Source organism: Hippopotamus amphibius, chromosome 5 (genome assembly GCF_030028045.1).
Source record: "Hippopotamus amphibius kiboko isolate mHipAmp2 chromosome 5, mHipAmp2.hap2, whole genome shotgun sequence".
Taxonomy (NCBI): domain Eukaryota; kingdom Metazoa; phylum Chordata; class Mammalia; order Artiodactyla; family Hippopotamidae; genus Hippopotamus; species Hippopotamus amphibius.
Genome location: NC_080190.1, coordinates 136,663,371 through 136,685,068, shown reverse-complemented (window position 1 = coordinate 136,685,068; position 21,698 = coordinate 136,663,371). Strand labels below are relative to the sequence as shown.

General features: G+C 36.4%; 1 protein-coding gene across 11 annotated transcripts in view; it reads right to left on the bottom strand.

Annotated features, from left to right (window-relative positions):
- Positions 1–2,974, bottom strand: part of VPS13B (vacuolar protein sorting 13 homolog B) — a 773,631-nt gene extending 770,657 nt beyond the window's left edge. For 9 of the 11 annotated variants that reach the window (XM_057735658.1, XM_057735653.1, XM_057735657.1 and 6 more), the window contains exons 1-2: positions 2,723–2,974; positions 2,103–2,281 (exon numbers count right to left, since the gene is read on the bottom strand). In XM_057735658.1, the coding sequence (XP_057591641.1) occupies positions 2,103–2,249 (147 nt within the window). In that variant the 5' untranslated portion in view covers positions 2,250–2,281; positions 2,723–2,974. Of the gene's footprint in view, positions 1–2,102; positions 2,282–2,393; positions 2,542–2,722 lie in introns of all 11 variants that reach the window. The other 2 variants (XM_057735654.1, XM_057735655.1) reach the window with 2 other exon arrangements.
- Between the last annotated feature and the right edge of the window lie 18,724 nt (positions 2,975–21,698).

Here is a 21,698-nt window from a genome sequence, read left to right as displayed (position 1 = left end):
CAACTAAGCCCATGCACCACAACTACTGGGCCTGTACGCTAGAGCTCTCGAACCACAACTACTGAGCCCGCGTGCCTAGAGCCCGTGCCCAACAAGAGAAGCCACCACAATGAGAAGCCCACACACCGCAACAAAGAGTAGCCCGCACATAGCAACAAAGACCCAACACAGCCTAAAAATACATTAATTTTTAAAAAATAACGATATGAAGTTGGAACCTTGTACCATATACAAAAATTAACTCAAAAGGGATCAAAGACTTCAATGTGAGAGCTAAACCTATAAAACTCTTAGAAGAAAACATAGGGGAAAAGCTTCATGACATTGGACTCGGCAATGATTTCTTATATATAACAGCAAAAGCCCAGGCATCAAAAGAGTAAGTTGTAAGTTGCACTTCATCAAAATTTAAAAATTTGGTTCTTTAAAGGACACTATCAACAGAATCAAGAGGCAACCCACAATGGGAGATGATACTTGCAAATCATATCTGATAAGGGATTGATATTCAGAATACATAAATAATTCCTACAACTCAATAACAGCAACAAAGAAAACCCTTTTAAAATGGGCAAAGGACTTGAATAGACATTTCTCCAAAAAAGATATACAAACAGCCAAAGCACATGGAAAGGCTAAAAATAACAAACATCAAATAATAGTAAAAATGTGAAGTAACTGGAACTCCCACACATTATTGGTGAGAATGTAAACTGGTACAACCACTCTGGAAAACTATTTGGCACTATCCATTAAAGCTAAATACATGCCTGCCTCTTAGGTATGCACCTAAGGGAAATCAACACCTATGTCCAATACAAGAATGTTCAGAAGAGCTCTCTTCATAATGGCCAAAAGAAGAAAAAATTCAAATGTACATCAAAAGGAAAACAGATACGTAAACTGTGAATCGCTATACAATGGAATACCACCAGGCAATACAAAGAATAAACTATCGTTCATGCAACAACCTGGGTTAATCTTGGCCATAATGTTGAACAAAAGAATTCAAACACAAGTGATTCCCATTTATTTAAGTTTCAAGAACAGGTTCAAGAAACTTACCTGTGTTGACAGCAGTTGAATAGCAGTCACCTGTCTTAGAGGTGGGGTACTAATTACAAAAAGGCAAGGAGAGCCTTTTGGAGTGCAGGAAATATTTTATTTCTTGATCTGGATAGTAGTTACAATGGTGCATACCTATGCAAAAACTGAGCTGTATACTTAGGATTTGGGCTCATTAAAAAACAATGAAAATATTAAGAAAGATAATCGACCTTGGAGACAGGAAGGGTAAGACCAAGAATCTTATTTCTCAGTGTTAACTCTAGATTATTCAATAATAGAAAAAGCAGTGGAATATAACTAAAAGTTACTAATAACATCACTGTCAGATTGTCTTCCCTTATCTCCTTAAAAGCAGCTGGTCTCTGTGTCCTGAGTTTCCAAAGACAATTTTTGTATTCTCAAGCCTAACAGAATTGCCTGGCATATGTTAATAATAAATGTACTAAATGAATTAATATATAAAATTTGAAGTTACAGTCCAGTTGCAACAGACCATTCTAAAGCTAAATATATATATATAAAAGTGATTAAGAAAAGTTTTCAACTATGCTGCCATTCTCAATGTGTCTGTCTACTCAATATTCTGTGGATGCCATGGATAATGTCATCTTTCCAATTAAGAGAACTTTCCTCAAGATCTGACCTTGCTCTCTTTCGGACCCCTTTATTCCCTAAAAAGGAAAAAGGGAATATAATATTTTCCAGCATCACACAGAATCCTAGCAATGTAAATAAACATATTCGGCAATGCTAAAGACTTGAGTAACCAGGATGAACAATTCTGACAAGAACAATGAAATTGTTTTCCTATCTGTTGCGGCAACTTTGGTGATTACAATTCTAATAATGCATCACTAGTAACAAACCGTAAAGAAAAAAAAATCTGTAAAGGAAGGTCTCTAGTTTCAAGATAGCCCAAAATATATTAGCAGAAAATCTAAGTTTTTAAATTATAAAGCCAGAGTGTAAGAAAGAACAGATTACTTCTAAACAGGCTGAAAAAGTTTCCATTCAATGACAGCTACACCGCTTACCTGCTCCAGCACATCCAATTTTAACTCCAGCTTGCTCAGAACCACGTCTCCACCCCATAGTGAAAGCTGTAGATCTGACGGCTTTAAGTTCTTGATGTAGCGATTCACATAGCTCATTAAAATTGGAGTCACATACGACTCCAGCATTCTTTAAGGTACGAAGGAGTCAAAGTCAGAAGCTGAAAGGGGTAAAGACAGAAATATTAGAGGTAATTGAGTCTGTAGTGCATTTCTGAAGGAAAAAGCATTTTTCAGGAAGGGCTGAAGAGGCCGAAAAACAAGAGTCCCCACCAAAGCCGCCGCTCGCCGTCTCCCAGAAGCAGAGAAAACTCAAGTGGACTCTCTGCTCCAGCCGCGACCTCCTCACTAGTACAACTCCCCTCAACTTGCCTGGCGAGGAGTGGGAGGAAGAGGTGGTGACCTAAAGAAAGCGGGTCCCCTGGAGTGGGAAAATTGAAGTGAGGCAGGCTCGCCTTTGGCCGCCGCACCGCTTACCCAGCCTAGCCGCCCCAGGAGGCCCTCGCCCCCCGGAACCCGGCCAGATCTACCACCGTAAAACCAGAGCCAGAAGAAGGCCGGCTTCCACCTCTCGTCGTATTGCACCCTCGGCTGACACTCACGCCAAAGGGTACCGTGGCGTCTCCTCCACCTCCCGGTACCTGGCACCCGCCTCGGGGAGGCGGCGCAGCTCCCGTACCGCGCCACTTCCGGGTGTGCCCCGCTGGGTGCTCGAAACAAACTGTCCCTCCACCGCCACCACTCGACTCCGCAGCAGGACCGGAGTTCTCAGGCTGGAGAAGCCATTCCGTGCGTCTTCTAGGAAGAGGCCTCTCGCGCTTGGCCAGCCCGTGACTCGGCTCCGACCCCGCTAGTGGTTCACACAAAGCTCTAGGAAGTGCGCGGGGGAGGTGGGCGGACCGGTAAAGTGGAGACACCGGAGATCCGGAAGTGGTGCTCCGGGAGGAGAGCGGCTGAGGTGGAGATCGAGTCCGAGTGAGGAGGCACGGAGGCCACAGGTCGCATGAGGAGGAAGAAAGGGGGTCCTACTGTTTAAAGCCCCGAAAACCAAGCGCTTTTTGTTTTTCTTAGGAAATGGAAGGCCTGGGAAGAAAGCTTGGGTTCAGTGGGCAGAACAATAGCAGTAAGGCTGCAGGTGGGGGTAGGGGCTAAATTTAGATCGAGGACTCCATTTGCGGGAGGAAAGCAGAAGTTGAAGAGGTTAGGATGTGTGTTGCAGGGGAATGCGTTTTGACCAAACGTGTCAAATAAGCTCTCGCGTTCTTTTACTTAGGCAAAGGAGTGGTTAAGTATGCTTAAATTTGTGCGGGGAAGGAATAAAGAGGAAATTGTGGAGGTCCGTTGGATTGCAGTCTAACATATGGAACTTCAGAAAAGCGGTAGGAATAGCAGAAGGAAGAAGGAAATGAGACTCTTCGAGAAAGTGAAAAGAAATAGCTGCTAGAGAATGAATTCGAAGTTTTTTTTAAGACTCACGGTTGGTTTTTTATTAGGCTGAAATGAAATGTATAAAATACTACGTTTCCTTTTAGTACCTTGCAAGCTGACAAAGTCAGGAAACTCAAACACCTTAACACCGGGTAAACACCTATATACTGGGCTTAAAAGGATAGCATCGGACGTGCTGCCTAATTTTTGACCAGTATTTACTATTTTGGGTAACCTCTGAAGAAGACACCTACCACCGCATTTTGAAAATAGACTTTCCTTATAAAGTTATGAAAATACCCACCCATGTCGTCGTTGCATTTAACTGAAAACTCTTCCTAAGTAAATTCCTAAAACTCTTTACTGGAATTCAAGTTAAGATTTCTTGAATTTTAGAAACTACAGTAGGAACGAGGCATAAGTGAGGATGCCAAGGTGTTTAGATCTGTTTTGTTAATGAAAATAAGGAACTAAGTTTCAAAAAGGCGGGGCGGGGGGGGGGAGTTGTGGAGAAAGAGGAAGGAAGAGGGGGGGAAAAAAGAGAGAGAAGGAGCTAATGGCTAATTCACAAGCAACTGTCCTCTCATAAAATGCCTTGATCAATAACCCAAGTAATTTGGGTCTTATTAAAGCCTACTAAATCAGCCAAGTAAATTATCCAAGTAATTTCTTAGCTATCTGCTTCACTTGAAAAGCGAATGGGTTGAAGCCATGGCTCAGAAGTTTTAATGTAAATGGTTCCACTAATTGTATGACAGTCTTAGGTGGTCTAGAGCAGGAGCTCAAAGTCTTGATATTTTTCGAGGGGAAGAGAAAGGACCTAGTCTTATTTGTGTGGCAATTTAATAAATAAGACCAATGTATTAAGATAAATCAGCCAGATATTTAAAATAGAGTTCTTACTATGAGGAATAAACAATCATGTAATACTAAACATTTATTGTTCTGTTATGCCATTTTTCTCTTGGAGCCAACAAAAAAATTGCCAAATTCCTGCCTTGGAAAAATTATTTGGGCACTGACTTGTTTCTTTGGTCTTAAGAATCAAAAAGTAGTGTTCTGTGTTCTGTTTCAACCTGTGTTCTGCTATGTGCTGTTGCATCAACAGTCAAGATACACTTTATTCCTTTCCACTAATATGTTTCCTTCATTGGGCATGGTTTTTTTTAATGTCAAATAAGTAGCCCTTCCCAAATCTCCTACTATTATATTTTTTCTATTGAGAGATATTCACCCCTCCACACACCAAAAAATATATTTTTTAAGTCTCAGTAAACCTTTGAGGCAGGTTGGTTACAAAGGCAATCGTTCTCCAGAGTCAGGTGAAGTTTATTTTTTTAGAGCAGTTGTAGGTTCATGGAAAAATTGAGCTGAAAGTACAGAGAGTTCCCATATCATCTCTTTCCCAATACACATAAAACCTTCTCCACTGTTGACATCCGCCACCACAGTGGCATTATAATTGGTTCACCTACATTGACACATCATTATCACCCAAGTCCATAGTTTACATTAGGGTTCACTCTTGACATGGTACATTCTGTGGATGTTGTACACTGCTAATGAAAACGCCACAGAAAAGAGGAATTTGGAACTATCCAGTAGAGTTGAAAACACATATACTCTAGCACTTCCACTTGTAAGTAATATAAAGTCTTGCATATGTGAACAAGGAGACATGTTTAACAGTATTTTGCAGCATTATTTGTAGTAGTAAAACAGTGCAAACAATTGAAATATCAACAGGAAAAATGTGGTACATTCATATAATGAGATATATAGTAATGAAAATAAGTGAGTTAGAACTATGACTTTCAAATGTTTTACCTACAGTTAGAAATACAGTTTATACCATGACTCAATTTATATATATATAAAAAAAGAGAACTTTTACAAAATTATACTTGAGTACATGTGGTACATTCTATTTTCTCTGTTATTCTGTTTCTTTTTTTCTAAAGTAGTTCATGACCTACTAAATTGATTGTGCTACTAATGGTTTGCAACTGAACAAAATTATATATTTAACAACATTACTAAACCTGAAAAATACAACACTGAGAAAAAATAACAATAAGAATAGCATATCATATATATAATATATATACACATATATGGCATTCCAAGAAATATATGGCTATATATTATGATAGCTACATATATATTTATAAATAGTATTAAATATTTTCATGACAAAGAAAAATACCAAATTCAGGATAGTAATTACCTCTAAAGAAGAAGAGATGGAAGAATAAGAAGAAAAGATGGAAGAATAAAATGGGAAAAGAATACAGGGTACTTCAATTGTATCTGTAATGTTTTTTTAAATAATGCAAAATATTAATATTTGAGAGTTAGGTGGTAAGTATATAGGTGTTTTTGTGTGTTTATGTATGTGCAAAATACTTGATAATAAAAGATTAATCAATTAGACCAACATTTTTCATATTTATATCACACTTTCAAAAAACCATAAATTCCACTAAGAAATTATATATTTTCAGACATTTGATTATGTTAATAATTTACAGCAGATTTTAAAGAAGCAAAAGTTTTAGTCATATTTTAGGGGCTATCTTAAGGATATCCTATTTTGCCAGGCTAATTAATAGTGATAATAGGGGTAGTGGGCTGAATGGTGGCCCCACAAAAGATATGCCCACATCCTAATTCCAAGAACCTGTGAATATTATCTTGGTATATGGTAAAAGATTGAATATTACCTTTAAAAGATTGAATATTACCCTATATAGCAAAATACCTGATTAAGAATTTGGAGAAAAGGAGCTTCTAGATTTTATGGTAGGCCCTAAATCCAGTAATAAGTATCCTTATAAGAATGAGGCAAAGGAAGATAACAGACAGAGAAGGAAGAGGCAATGTGACCATGGAGTCTGGAGTGATGCAACTCTGAGTCGAGGAATGCCAAGAACCACCAGAAGCTGAAAGAAGTAGAAACAGATTCTTCCCCTACAGCCTCCAGAGGCAGTGCAGTCCTGCTGACACCTTGATTTTGGACTTCTGGCCTCTGGAATTACAAAAGAATAAATTGTGCTGTTTTAGGCCACCCAGTTTTCAGTAATTCATTACAGCAGGCACAGGAAACTAATACACCAGGTCAGATTGACAGGGGAGATAGTCTTCATATACTGTGAGGATTAATCCTGAGCTAGCAGAACATAAATTAAGATTCTTATCTTGAATGGCCAAAAGACTTAAGACAGAAACCCAGTGAGGACTCTTTTACAGTGAAAGGCTGGATATCTCTCCATGAGGTCAGGATTTTAGGATAATTGAAACATTTCTTTACCTGGGGTGGACCCAATAATTTAGGAAACAAACATGAGGGAAAATATATTTGGTGTGGTGATTTTACAGAAATCTATATCCAGAAACCTGATTATAGGAATGAGGACTGAACACTTTTCTTTCCTAAGTCAACATCAGAAACATCCTTAAAATCTTTTTGTGCACAGATTTCCCTATTGGTTGCATTGGTTTTAAAATATGTCCACAGATTCTTTAATAATACCCCTTTTAAAAGGTGGAGCCTAATTCCCCTTCCTTTGAGTATGGGTTGTATTTAGTGACTCACGTTTAAGGAATTCAAGGAGGCAGAAGTAACAATATGTGATTTCTGAAAGTAGGACATAAAAGACATTGTGACTTCTTCCTTGCTCTTTGTATTATTTGCTCTGGGAGAAGCCAGCTGCCATGACATGAGAATGCTCAAGCTTCACTAGGTAAAAGTTAACATGGCAAGAAACTGAGGCCTCCCACCAAGGGCAAGGATGAAACAGGTTTTCTGTCAACAGTCAGCCTTAAGATGTTCACAGCCCTTGCTAACATCTTAACTGTAACTTCATGAGAGACCCTGAGCCAGAAGCACCTAGCTAGGCTGCTCCTGGATTCCTGAGCCACAGCAGAAATTGTGAGATAATAAATGTTTATCATTTTAATCTGCTAGATTTGGGGGCAATTACTTACACAAAAATAGGCAACTAAAACACTGACACACCTTCCAAATAAAATGCCAATTTTGTTCAGGATAACTTAATATAATGAATACCCCAATTATCATATGATTTACCAGAAGTTGTTATGTAATAAATAGTTTATAACAACACTAGTCACATAGTGAGCTTAAGCATAATATTATTTGTTGCATATTTAATATGTACTATGAATTTTACCAGTGAAAAAAATTAGCCTTGGAGTACTATGCCTAATAATCACATAGCTATTAAGAGTAACTAGTTTTTGGATTCATGTCCTTCTACGTACACATCCCATGCTCTTAACTATTCTCTTACTCTACAAGACCTTCAAATTTTTTAAAGCTTCATCTCTGTTTATTTCTTCTATTTCCAGTCTGTCTCAAGTTCCTTTGATCTTTTCTTTTTGTCTTCTTACTATCCAAATATACTTCCTCTGGATGCACTTAAGTTTGATGACGTTCCATTTAACATTTAGTTTCCAGAATTGAAAGTAATAATGTGATATGATCAGTACAAAGTATCATAAGATTATTACTTCTCATTACTTACAAAATGTACTCATAGGTAAAGCCTAAGTTCACTAGCTACATCACACCCTAAACTTGTATTAAGACCATGATCAATTAAAACTCACAAGTCTTCCATATGATTAGTGGCCATATGAAGATTCCCTTCTTTATCTACATGCAGGCCTTTAATTCAATAAAGATACTGCTAAGAAAATAAAAGACAAGCCACAAACTGAAATATTTTTAAAACACATACCTATCAAAGAAGTTTTATCCAAAATATGTTAACTCCTATCCCTCAATCTCAGTAATAATGAAAAGCAAAACCCAATTTAAAATGGACAAAATATTTGAACATGCACTTCTCCAAAGAAGAAAAATGGATGGCAAATTGGTATACATAAAAAGATGATCAACATCATTAGTCACTAGTAAAATGGAATAAAAAGCTATAATTAAATACGACTATACACATACTAAAATGGCTGAAGTTTAAAAGAATGACCATATCAAGTGTTGGTGAGGATATAGAACAACTGGAACTCATACACTGCTGGTAAGAATGTAAAATGATACAATAGTTGGCTGTTGTCCAAATGGCCATTATTTTCCACTGTTGGAAACAGTTTGGCAGTTTCTTAAAAAGTTAAACATTCACCTACCATACAACACAGCCATTCTACTTCTAGGTAGTTACCAAAGAGAAATGAAAGAATTAGTCCACAAAAAGATTTGTACAAAAATGCTTAAACAGGATCATTTGTGATATCTTAGATCACTTGTAAGATCATTTGTAATTGTAATGGACAAGCAAGTTGTGATATAGACATACAATGGAATACTATTCAGCAATTAGTTAACTATTGATACATGCAACAACATGGGGGAAAAATCAAAATAATTACGTGGAGTGAAACAAACCAGACAAAAAGTGCAATATTGTATTATTCCACGAACCTAAAATTCTAGAAAATGCAAACTAATATTTAGAATAGAAATTAGATCAGTGGGTGCAGTCAGATAGGGATGTAGAGTTGCATAGGACTACAAAGGGGCATGTGGAAACTTTTGAAATGAAAGCAATGAAAATGTTTGTTTTCTTAATTATGGTGATGAATTCACAGATTTATACATACTTTAGAATTCATCAAATTATGAATTTTAAATATATGCAGTTCATTGTATATCAATTATATGTAAGAAGTAAATCTGTTTTCAAAATATAAATGAGTTAGCTCTACCTATACTAGCCTAGAAAGAGTCCACAATGTCATAGCAGGATTATTCATAACAGCCAAAAAGTAGAAACAATCCAGATGTCCATCAACTGATGGATAAATAAATAAAATATGATATATCCACATAGTAGAGTATTATTTAGCAATAAAAGTTATATTATTTAGCAATAAAAGAAGTACTGATACATGCAACATGCATGCCTAGAGTTCAATGCATACTCAGAAAAAGACCTCAGTGGAGGGACTTCTCTGGTGGTGCTGTGATTGAGAATCCACCTGCCAATGCGGGGGACATGGGTTAGATCCCTGGCCCAGGAAGATCCCACATGCCACAGGGCAACTAAGCCCATGTGCCACAACTACTAAGCCTGCATGCCACAACTACTGAAGCCTGCATGCCCTAGAGCCTTCAAGCTGCAACTACTGAGCCCATATGCTGCAACTACTGAAGCCCATGCGCTCTAGGGTCTGCAAGCCACAATTACTGAGCCTGAGTGCTGAAACTACTGAAGGCCGGTGCTCTGCAACAAGAGAAGCCACTGCACTGAGAAGCCTGCACACCACAATGAAGAGTAGCCCTCACCCACCACAACTAGAGGAAGTATCGATGCAGCAATAGAGACCCAATGCAGCCAAAAATAATAAGAAAAAAAAATGACCTGAGTGGATGCTAAGCTTATACCTCTAGGGCTGATCTTTAGGGTCTGCACAAGCAGGAAGTAAAAGGCTAAGGCAGAATTAGGTGTCCTGTCCAAGCATCACAGGATTGCCTCTTCTCAGAGCCAATCTGTAAAAATAAGGAGAGGGTGTTGGGTTTTTTTTTTTTCTTTTTGGCTCCAGGCACTTAGGGAAATCTCTGTGAGATCACTGACTGACCACTAAGATAACGCAACAGAGACTCAGTAACCACACACAAATAAGAAATACAGTCTTTGCAAAAAGAATACGGGAAAGTCATTAGACAAATGGATGGTTGTAGCTCTCAACAAGCCACAAGAGCAAACTCTGGGGAGAGGGTATAATCTGCTTTCCAGAGTTAAAGTATCAAAATGTTCAGCTTTTGACAAAAACAAAACAAAACAAAAAACACACACAAGGTATACAAAGAAACAGTAAAGTATGTCCCATTCACAGGGAAAAAGTAACAGAAACATTTCCTGAGGAAGTCCAGGCATACTAGGTAGGGACTTTAAGTGAGCTGTCTTAAATATACTCAAAAGCTAAAAGAAACCATGGGCAAAGAATTTAAAAAAGCAGAAGAACAATATGTGAATAGGGAATATCAATAAAGAGACAGAAGTTATAAAAAGAAACCAAATAGAAACTCTGGAGCTAAAAATTACAATAGCCAAAATGAAATTCATTAGAAAGGTTAAGAGCAGACTTGAATAGGCAGAATAATGATCAGCAAACTTGAAGATAGGATGAATGAAATTATCCAGTCTGTGGAGCAGAAAGAAAAATGAATGAAAAAAAAATTAACAGAGACAAAGGGACTTGTGGAACACCATTAAATATCTCATCACATGGGAGTCCCAGAAGAAAGAGACGGAAAGAATATTTGAAGAAATAATAGCCAAAGACTGCCCAAATTTAATGAAAGATATGAATCTATACAGCCAAGAAGCTCAACAAATTATAAGTAGGATAAAGTCAAAGAGATTCACACCAGGACACATTATAATAAAACTGCCAAAAAATGCTGAGAGACTCAGCAAGCAGCAAGAAAAAAGTGACTTGACCTATACAAGGGCTTCTTAAAAAGACTAACAGCCTATTTCTCATCAGAAATCATGGTAGCCAGGAGGCAGTGGGATAACATATTTTAAATGTTCAAAGGAAAAAAAGCTGTCACCCAAGAATTCTATACCTGGCAAAACTATTCTTCAAAAATTAAGAAGGAATTAAGATATTCAACATAAACAAAACCTGAAGGAGTTCATTGCTAGCAAACCAAACCTTTAAGAAATGCTAAAGTGACTCCTTCAGGGAAAGGAAGGGACATTAGACAATAATTCAAAGCCATATAAAGAAAGCAAGAACACCAGTAGAGGTAACTACATAAGTAAATGTAAAAGCCAATATTATAATATTTTTGGTTTGTAACTCTTCTTTTGTTTCTTATATGATTTAAAATACAAATGCAGGGACTTCCCTGGTGGTGCAGTAGTTGAGAATCCACCTGCCAATGCAGGGGACACATGTTCGATCCCTGGTCCACGAAGATCCCATATGCCACGGAGCAACTAAGCCTGTGTGCTGCAACTACTGAACCTGTGCTCTAGAGCCCATGAGCCACAACTAGTGAAGCCCGAGTGCCTAGAGCCTGTGCTCCACAAGAGAAGGCACCACAATGAGAAGCCAGAGCACTGCACCCCAACTTGCCATAGCTTGAGAAAGCCCATGCAGCAGGAACAAAGACCCAACACAGCCAATAAATGAATAAATTAATTAAAATGCATAAAACTACTTATTTATATACTATTTATAAATATATGTTAATAGGCAATAATGTATAATGGTATAATTTGTGACAATAACAAACTATATAATAAATAAAATAGGGAGACAAGGCTGTATAGTAGCAGAATTTTTGTATGCTATTGAAGCTACGTTGGTATAAATTCAAACCAGATTGTTATAAATTTTAGATGTTAATTGGAAACTTCAAGATAACTACTATAACAATAACCAAAAAATATACTGAAGAAAAAAAGAAGGGCATGAAATAATACAATAGAAAAAATCAATTAAACACAAATGAAGGCAGTACTTGCATTCTGATGAACAAAAAATATATATAAAACATAAAAGAAACAAATAGCAAAATGACAGAAGTAAATCCATCTTTATCAGTATTACCTTAAATGTAATTGGGTTAAATTCACAAGTTAATTGGCAGAATGGGATTCAAAAAGAAAAGCACAATCCAACCATTTGTTGTGTACAAGAAACTCACTTTAGATCCACAAACAGAAATAGATTGAAAATGAAAAGGTGGGAAAAGATATTAGATGCAAACAGTAACTAAAAGAGAGCCTGGATGGCTATACTAAGATCAGACAAACTAGACTTTAAGTCAAAAATTGTTATGAGACAAAGATGAACAGTATATGTTGATACAAGTGTCAATTAATCAAGAAGATAGAATAATTACATCCTGCAAAAAAGCAAAAGCAGGTGTTAGTGAATGGAAAGACAATATTGTTAATATTATTGATACTGTTAAGATAAAACCACCCAATGCAATATGCAAATTCAATGTAATATCTATCAAAATTCCAATGGCATTTTTGCAGAAATGAAAAACCTATCCTAAAATTCAAAAGAAATTTCAAGCTATCCCAAATAGCCAACATAATCTTGAAAAAAATAGTTGAAGGTCTCTTACTTCCCGATTTCAAAGATACAAGTAATCAAGACAGTGTGGTACTGGCATCAGGACAGACACATAGACCAGAGAGCCCAGAAATAAACTCTCACATCTATGGTTAATTGATTTTTGACAAGCATGTCAAGACCACTCAATGGAGAAAGAATAATCCTTTCAACAAATGATGCTGGAAAACTCGATATTCACTTGCAAATGAATAGTTTTAGACCCTTATCTCACACCAAAAACAACAGCTCAAAATGGATCAAAGATTTAAACTTAAGGGCTAAACTAAAAAACTCACAGAGGAAAACACAGAGGCAAATCTGTATGGCCTTGGAATTGACAGTGGTTTCTTAAATGACACCAAAAGCACAGTCAAAAAAAGAAAAAATACATTAATGGAAGTTCATTAAAATTTAAAACTTTTGTGTGGAAAAGAACACTATCAAGAAAGTCAAAAGACAACCTATAGAATAGGCAAAAATATTTGTAAGTAATATATCTGATAGGATTTAATATCCAGCATATATAAAGAACTCTTAACAACATCATAACAAAAAGATCAACAACCCAATTTTTAAATGTGTAAAGGACTTGAAAAAACATTTCTCCAAAGCAGACATACAAATGGCCGATTAGCACATGAAAAGATGCTCAATATCATTAGTCATTAGGGAAATATAAATCAAAAACATAGTGAAATGCCACTTCACACCAATCAGGATAGCTATAATTTTAAAAAGGGGAAATAACAACTATCAATGAAGCTATGAAGAAATTGGAACCCTCGTACATTGCTGGTGATAATGTAAAATGGTGCAGCTGCTGTGGAAAACAGTATGGTAACTTTTTCAAGAAATTAAACTTACAATTACCGTATGACATTAATTCCACCCTTAGGTAGATACCTGCAAGGAATTTAAAACAGAGATTCAAACAGAAACTATATTCTGCTACTACAATGTATTCATAGCAGTATTATTCACAATAGCCAAAAGATGGAAGCAACCCAAATGCCCATCAATATATCAATGATGGGGACTTTCCTGGTGGCACAGTGGTTAAGAATCTGCCATCTAATGCAGGGGACACAAGTTTGCTCCCTGGTCCGGGAAGATTCCCACATTCCACGGAGCAACAAAACCCGTGCGCCACAACTACTGAGCTCATGTGCCGCAACTACTGAAGCCCACAGGCTCAAGAGCCCGTGCTGCACAACAAGCGAAGCCACTGCAATGAGAAGCCCAAGCACCGCAACAAAGAGTAGCTCCCGCTCACCTCAACTAGAGAAAGCCTGCACGCAGCAATGAAGACCCAAAGCACCAAATAAGTAAACAAATAAAAATTAATTTTTAAAAAATACAAGTGAATAAGTAAAATGTGTATATACATACAATGAAATATTATTCAGTCATAAGAAAGAATGAGGTTCTGATACATGCTACAACATGGTGGACCTCCAAACATTATGCTAAGTGAAAGAACACAAAGAGTCACATATTATGTGGTTTGATTTACAATAAATATTCAGAACATGTAAATCCGTAGAGACAGAAAGCAGATTAGTGGTTTCCAGGGGCTGAGAGAGAGAGGACCGAAAAGGGACTGCTAGATGAGTATGAAGTTTTCCTTCAGCATGATGAAAAAGTTGCTGAGCTGAATAGAGGTGGTGGTTGCATGACTGTTAATATACTAAGTGTCACTAAATTGTATACTTTAAAATGGTTAATTTTATTCTATGTAAATTTCACCTCAAAAAAAGAATTTACTTAATATTTATAACATAAGGCTAATAAAAGAACTTTAAAAAATATATACTGAATTAAAGACATCAGTATGAACCCATATTTAGCTTAATATAGATGCAGTTGGTTACATAAATAAGTATTTATAGATATGTGTATGTACATGTACAGTTATTTCCTTGCTTTGTCAGTTGAGAGGGTATAGATGCAATAACACCCCAGGGGCAATGATCACACCTAGAGCCTACCTCTTATTCTCTAACACCATTCTCCAATAAAAGGACTCTTTGGAGACCTGGATAATTTTAGGACTCTGGCAGGGCATATACAAGATGAGTCTGGAGCACCCTGTAGTGCCAGAGATTAAGGAAGTGATACACACACACACACACACACACACACGATAGGGGTATGTCAAAAGGACATAGGAGCCAACTGCAAGAGCTCCCAATGGCCAAATCTGGAACAATTTGAGCAAAAAATCTAAATAAAGTAGTATGGAATTATAACCTAAAGCATGAAATAAATATCCTATACAAAATACTGACTTTGGTAAATAATTGAATGAAAATGAGTAAATTAATGAGGGAGAAGAGACAAATCTCACTTGCAGAAGAATTCCAAACAATTTATGCATATACCCAAGGAGATGGAACAATACTTCTCACTCCTTAAGTGGGGGCTGAACATAGTGAACTATTTCAAAGAGTACAGTATGGAAAGGTGAAAAAGGGTTGGGGAGAGTAACTTCATGGTGGAAAAACCTGACAGATAGCACCAGCTGATTAAGGTTAACACCAACAGTGATAGGTCATTTGATAGTTTGTACCCTTGATAAGATTGATGAAAATGGCACTTTACCTCTCTGGTCTTTCTTCCAAAAATCCATAACCAATCTAATCATGAGAAAACATCAGACAAATACCCAGCCGAGGGACATTCTACAAAATACCTGACAATACTCCTCAAAACTGTCAAGGTCATTGAAAACAAGGAAGTCTGAGAAACTCATAGCCAAGAGGAGCATTAGGAGTCATGATAATCAAATGTAACGTGGAATCCTGGGTGGGATCCTGAAACAGAAAAAGGACATCAGGTAAAAAGTAAGGAAATCTGAAAATGTATGGATTTTAATTAATTATAATGGACCAATATGGGTTCATTGATTGTAACAAATATAACCATACGAATGTATGATATATTTTTTTAATTGAAGTATAGTTTATTTACAGTGTTGTGTTAATTTCTGCTGTACAGCAAAGTGATTCAGTTACATATATACATTCATTCTATTTCATATTCTTTTCCATTATGATTTATCATAGGATACCGAATATAGTTCCCTGTGCTATACCTTGTTGTTTATCCATTCTATATATAATAGTTTGCATCTGCTAATCTCAAACTCCCAATCCATCCCTCCCCTACCCCTCAACCCCTTGGCAACTACAAATTGTTCTCTATGTCTGTGAGTCTGTTTTTGTTTCATAGATAAATTCATTTGCGTCATATTTTAGATTCCACATATAAGTGATAGCATATGGTATTTGTCTTTCTCTCAGAAAGAGCAAGTTGTATTCAAAGATTTCTGAATACTTACACATATTCTGGCCTAAATTTTCCTGGTTAACTGTTAAATGAATATATCTTAAGTACTTTGGAAATGTCATTGCATTCACCAGGTCACTGAAGTGGTGAATTTAAATGTCATAAATTAATTGATTGTTTCAAAAACAATCAACTTATTCCATATAAGAAGCTTATATACTTAAGCAAAATTGGCTCAGTTCATTTACTGTTGGATCAGCTTACAGTGTAACACACTCATCTTGATCTAAATTATATATATTTAATGTTTTAGATGCTGAATAGGATTAGTGGTCTAGCATCTTTAGATGTTGTCCTAGGTTCATGAATCTTTCTTCTTTCCATGTTCATATAATTCCAGTAAAACCAAATAAGTAGAATTGACTCTAATCTGATACACAGAATAGCTAGCTTTTAATTAAGTTCATTGTCAGAATCAGAGTGTGATTGGAATTTGGTTCTGAATCCTCTCCTAAAGGAATTTCCACTCAAGACACAAAACATAATATTGGATCTGTTTCTTAAGAAATCAATTTGCAATTTCACTTAATAACCATACGAATGTATGATATTAATAACAGGGAAACTGATTTGCTTCAATGATTTCAGTCAGTCACTTTAAATCTCTAGACATTAGTTTACTCAACTTATATTTCACAGACTGAGGGACCTGAAGTCTCTGTAAGGTCTAAAGTTCTATGAACCCATGATTCTATTATTGTACTAATTCAGTTATATCTGAAAAGAGCAAATGGGAAAATGAAGAAGCATTCAAATGATTTTGTAATGCTTAAGAAAACATCAAGTTCACTAAAATTAAAATAATTTTTAAAAAACTGACCATTTCATTATAATAACTCAAATGTTATCACATAAACTTAACAGGTGGTACAAAGTGAAGCCAGGGCTCATTACCTAGAGACAATGGAAGCTTCTTATTAATTACCTCACTATGCCACAGAATAGATTTTATTTAAACTTATATCATCCCTCATTGATGTATCATTTTGTACATAGAAGGTGCATTATTTTTTCTGTAGTATTTTGAAAACATATAAGTAGTGTTATTTTAATCTCCCGATGTTAGAATTATTTGAGGATATTTCATTAATTTAAATGCTCCTGATTTTTCTTAAAAACACACACACACACACACACACACACACACATTTTGGGACTTCTCTGGTGGTCTAGTGGGTAACACTCTGAGCGTCCAGTGCAGGGGGCCCAGGTTCAATCCCTAGTCAGGGACCTAGATCCCGCATGCATATTGCAACTGAGTCCACATGCCACAACTAAGAAGTCCACATTCTGCAACTAAGACCCAGCACAGCCAAAATAAATACATAAATACATGAACAAACAAAAAACCTCCTATTTTAAAAAACTTAGCATTTCACCAAAAATATTTAACACAGTAACTATGTTAATGTAAAATTTATTTGAGAACAGTAATCAAATTTAGGGTAATATTGTACAAGGGCATATTTTACAATCATTACACACTTATACCATAAACATCAGACAATTTTAAGGGAAAAACATTTTGTCTAAAAAACCTGTGCCAAGGGACTTCCCTGGTGGCATAGTGGTTAAGAATCTGCCTGCCAATGCAGGGGGCACAGGTTCGAGCCCTGGTCCAGGAAGATCCCACATGCCATGGAGTAACTAATCCCATGTGCCACAACTACTGAGCCCACGTGCTGCAACTACTGAAGCCCGCAAGCCTAGAGCCCATGCTCTGCAACACAAGGAGACACTGCAAATGAGAAACTGGTGCACTGCAGTGAAGAGTAGCCCCTGCTCTCCACAAATACAGAAAGCCCATGTGCAGCAACAAAGACCCAATGCAGCCAAAAATAAAATAAATAAATAAATAATAAAATGAATCTTTAAAAAAAACCTATGGAAGCTAAATTAAAAATTTTTTTTTCAGTAACAACTAAATAATTTATAAAAGTTCATTCTCAGGCCAGTTATCTGTGATAAGTCTGACCTTATGAGATGGCCAAAGGGTGTACATTAGATTAAAATGTTTGATTTCTTATTCACTCTGACAGTAATATAATCTAAAACAAGACTCTGAGGATTACTTTAGCCTGAAAGTTCAAGGATATGATAACCCTATAATCTGAAGAGTACAATACTTATCAGGTTTTTCTTTATGACTTTTTATGTGAAAGGTAGGCAAAAAGTGTCTTTCTCGTATTTGAAATTGCCATATCTAATAAAAAAACAATTAAGTAACCAAGCGATAACTATAGCTATATATATAATTATAAAAATTTCTATTACTAAAAATTTTCAGCATAAAATTTCAGAAAAAAATCATAAATAATATGACATCAAATACCCTTGGGGAAAAAGGAAACATTATCATATTCTATTATTTAGCATGTGACCAAAAAAATTACCTTTCTCCAACTTCCAATAAAATGAAGCCCATACCTCCAATACTTCTTACTTATCTGAGTAAAAATTTTGAAAGCTATCGTACTTTCTTAGGTTAAAGCTTTTAGGAGGTAAGAACTGCATTGTGTTTTTTTCTATACATTTCTATCTTTAAAATACTATTTTTGCTAGATTTTTACCTGACAAACTAATTTCATTTAGTACCTTCCAAAGTGTGAACACTTTAATTTTGTTATATTAATATTCTCATGGCAACATCAAAATTTAAGGAAATCTTTTTATCATCAAAAAGGAGTTCTGGTATTACTTGTTTTGCTAGGTTTGCAAACTTTTCTTCATGTTATTTGCTCTTACATCTCCTGCCTGCCGTTTCCTTTAGTTTTAGTGTATTTTAAATTTCTTCCAAATGGTGGAATAAAAGAAAGAAATGTGTATATACATCAAAATTTTTAAGTATTCATTACTTAAATCTGCTAAAGTAAACTTTCGTCAAGCCCTTTTATCTTAATGGTATTTTTACATAAAAAAATAGTAGGGAAACAATAATATTTGACACCCTTCAAATGTACTTTGAACTGTGTTAGTTTAGTGTCAGTTATTGACTACTTGAGCTGGCGAACCCCTGCCCGTATCAGTAGCAACCAGTCAAAACTACATAGTACATTTAACATCAAAAACACTTCACAGGAATCACTATCATCAGTTATTGATAGGAAGGAAGATTGCACAGAGAGATGATGTCCTCAATAGAGGGTTGTGTTTGGTGAAGAGAAAATTAAAATTCTAAATGTTAGTCAAGGGAAGTTTAACATTGTGTTTTTTTTCAGAATCCTTTCATCATTACAAGAGCTATTCTTTTCTGGTTCAAATCTTGCTTAACCTCCTTTTTAAAGTTATTCCTGAAAACATTAGCCCAGATGAGCTAATTTCAGATGGCTTATTTACCTGCTCATAGATTTATTTGCCACCTGCTTTTGCTTTTTCTACAGATGCAAAGTCAACCTCTGGGGCAAAATCCCACCTTTCTCTTTCTGCCACACAAGTGGTAAATAACATTACCCAATAAATTTTAGCATTTCCCCAAATGTGTAGGATACAAAAAATGTATTCATTCGTGTGAGATATAAAAATGTACACTCACACTTCTGAAATCAACAGCCAGCCATTTCACACTTGGGCCAAAGGCAAACAAACATAATTCTCACTGGCAGCTGGACAACATTCCAAGCTGCCACCACATTAATTAACTCACCTCAATCAGATTCCACTTCAACTTGCACAGCTTGCTGCCAAGACGACTAGCAATAAATTGTTAGGTTAAATACTGAACAAGGTAGGGAAATACCATATGGTATGTTGTTACAGAGAGTGGGATATTCTTGTTTAACACTAGTAGCGGGGTTTTCCATTTACTTTTTATTGTTGTCTCTTGTGATTTGAGAAAAATGAGTATATGTTCTTGATAAATTATGTTGCTTGTTTTATTGTGATGGTGAATAGAATAGTAGCAAGATAACAAAATACTTTTGCCCACAAGCTTCTATAATTGATATTTCCCAAATTTCAAGGCAACAGCTTACTTAGCAAGTACTGGAAACTCACTAATGGTAAATTATTGGTATTAAATTTGGGGAGACGTCAAGGAACAAAGAACTCAAATTCCCTTTTCACTGAGGACCATTGGGAATTTACAAATAAATACAAACTACTTACAGTTGAAAAACTTCTAATATGGGAGTCAAAAGATTTGAGTTTGAATCCAATTTCTGCCTTCGGCTGTCACTTTGATTAAATCACTTCCCTTCTCTGATATTATTTCCCCATCTGTCATATGAAGCAGTTTGACTAGATGAGTGGTTCCCAAACCTTGATGCATATATCAATTTAAGGAGCTTGTTAAAAATTCAAGGACTTCCTAGGTGGCGCAGTGGTTAAGAATCTGCCTGCCAATACAGGTTTGAGCCCTGCTCTGGGATGATTCCACATGCCGTGGAGCAACTAAGCCTGTGCGCCACAACTATTGAGCCCATGTGCCGCAACTATTGAAGCCCATGCGCCTAGAACCTTCTCCGCAACAAAAGAAGCCACTACAATGAGGAGCCCGCACACCACAATGAAGAGTAGCCCCTGCTTGCATCAACTAGAGAAAGTCTGTGTGCAGCAATGAAGACCCAACGCAGCCAATAAATAAAATAAATTAATTAATTTAAAAAAATAAATAAAAATAAAAATGCACATTCTTGGATGTCACCCTTAAGGACTGAAATTGATTAGGTTTGCTGAAGAGCCCAAATCTGGATGTGTAATGAGCAAGAAATTCTTCAGCAGATAGAGGACTCACACGCTGAGAAATACTGGACTGCAGGATACTAAGGTTCCCCTTACCTCTGACAGTTATTATTATACTCACCAGACCATGTCACTGCTTTTATAACTTGTGGTGTGATTTTAGGAAGAGGTATAATTGGGAGAGTTGACTCAGGACTTAATCTGCATTAGTTCAAATTCCTAGCCAAAAAAAGCTGAAAACACCAGAATATGACGACCCAAAGTTATGTTTGCATTTTCCTATGGCTGTGGGATGGGTGATAGGGGTGATAGCTGACTGGCTGTCCCCACCGCCCCCCACCCCCCAAAAATGCTGTATGTATATATAGGAAGAGTCCACACCTAGACAAAAACACTGAGAGCCATCCTGCAGATCAGCAGTTTTCATATTCTTTAACACTCACCCAGCAGAAGTCTCTCTTTGCTCTAAAGGTGTAATGAACACTCATTTCATCTATTTTGCCTCTTGTGTGTATGATGCATTCTACTTCTATGTTAAATGCCAGAAATCAGAAAAACATTCTGTACTTGTTTGTAAGACTATCAAAGGCTAGAAACTTTTGGAAACCTCATTCTTCCTAGCTTCTAGGACGTGCATGAATTGATAAGGAAAGTAAAAGGCTCTTACTGGTATACACTCTGAGTTTATTTCAAATAGGTGCTTATGGGTTTCTATTAAGCCATGTATCTTCTTCAATCTGATCCCTCTTATGGTCAGCAGAGAACCATCCCATAAGACAGTTGTCTGGGGACAGCCTTAAATTAGGAAATGAACAACGTTAACTGGCCCACATAAATGGTATACAGCAGAGGCCTTTCTCATCATATTAAAAGCTCAGAGGCTTGAAGCCTCAACAACAGACTTCATTACATCACTACTTAAAACTGTGAAATCACGTTTGCTCTTGGTTTCTATCAGTGGACAGTATAAAAAGGCTATGTAGTAGTTGCTTTACT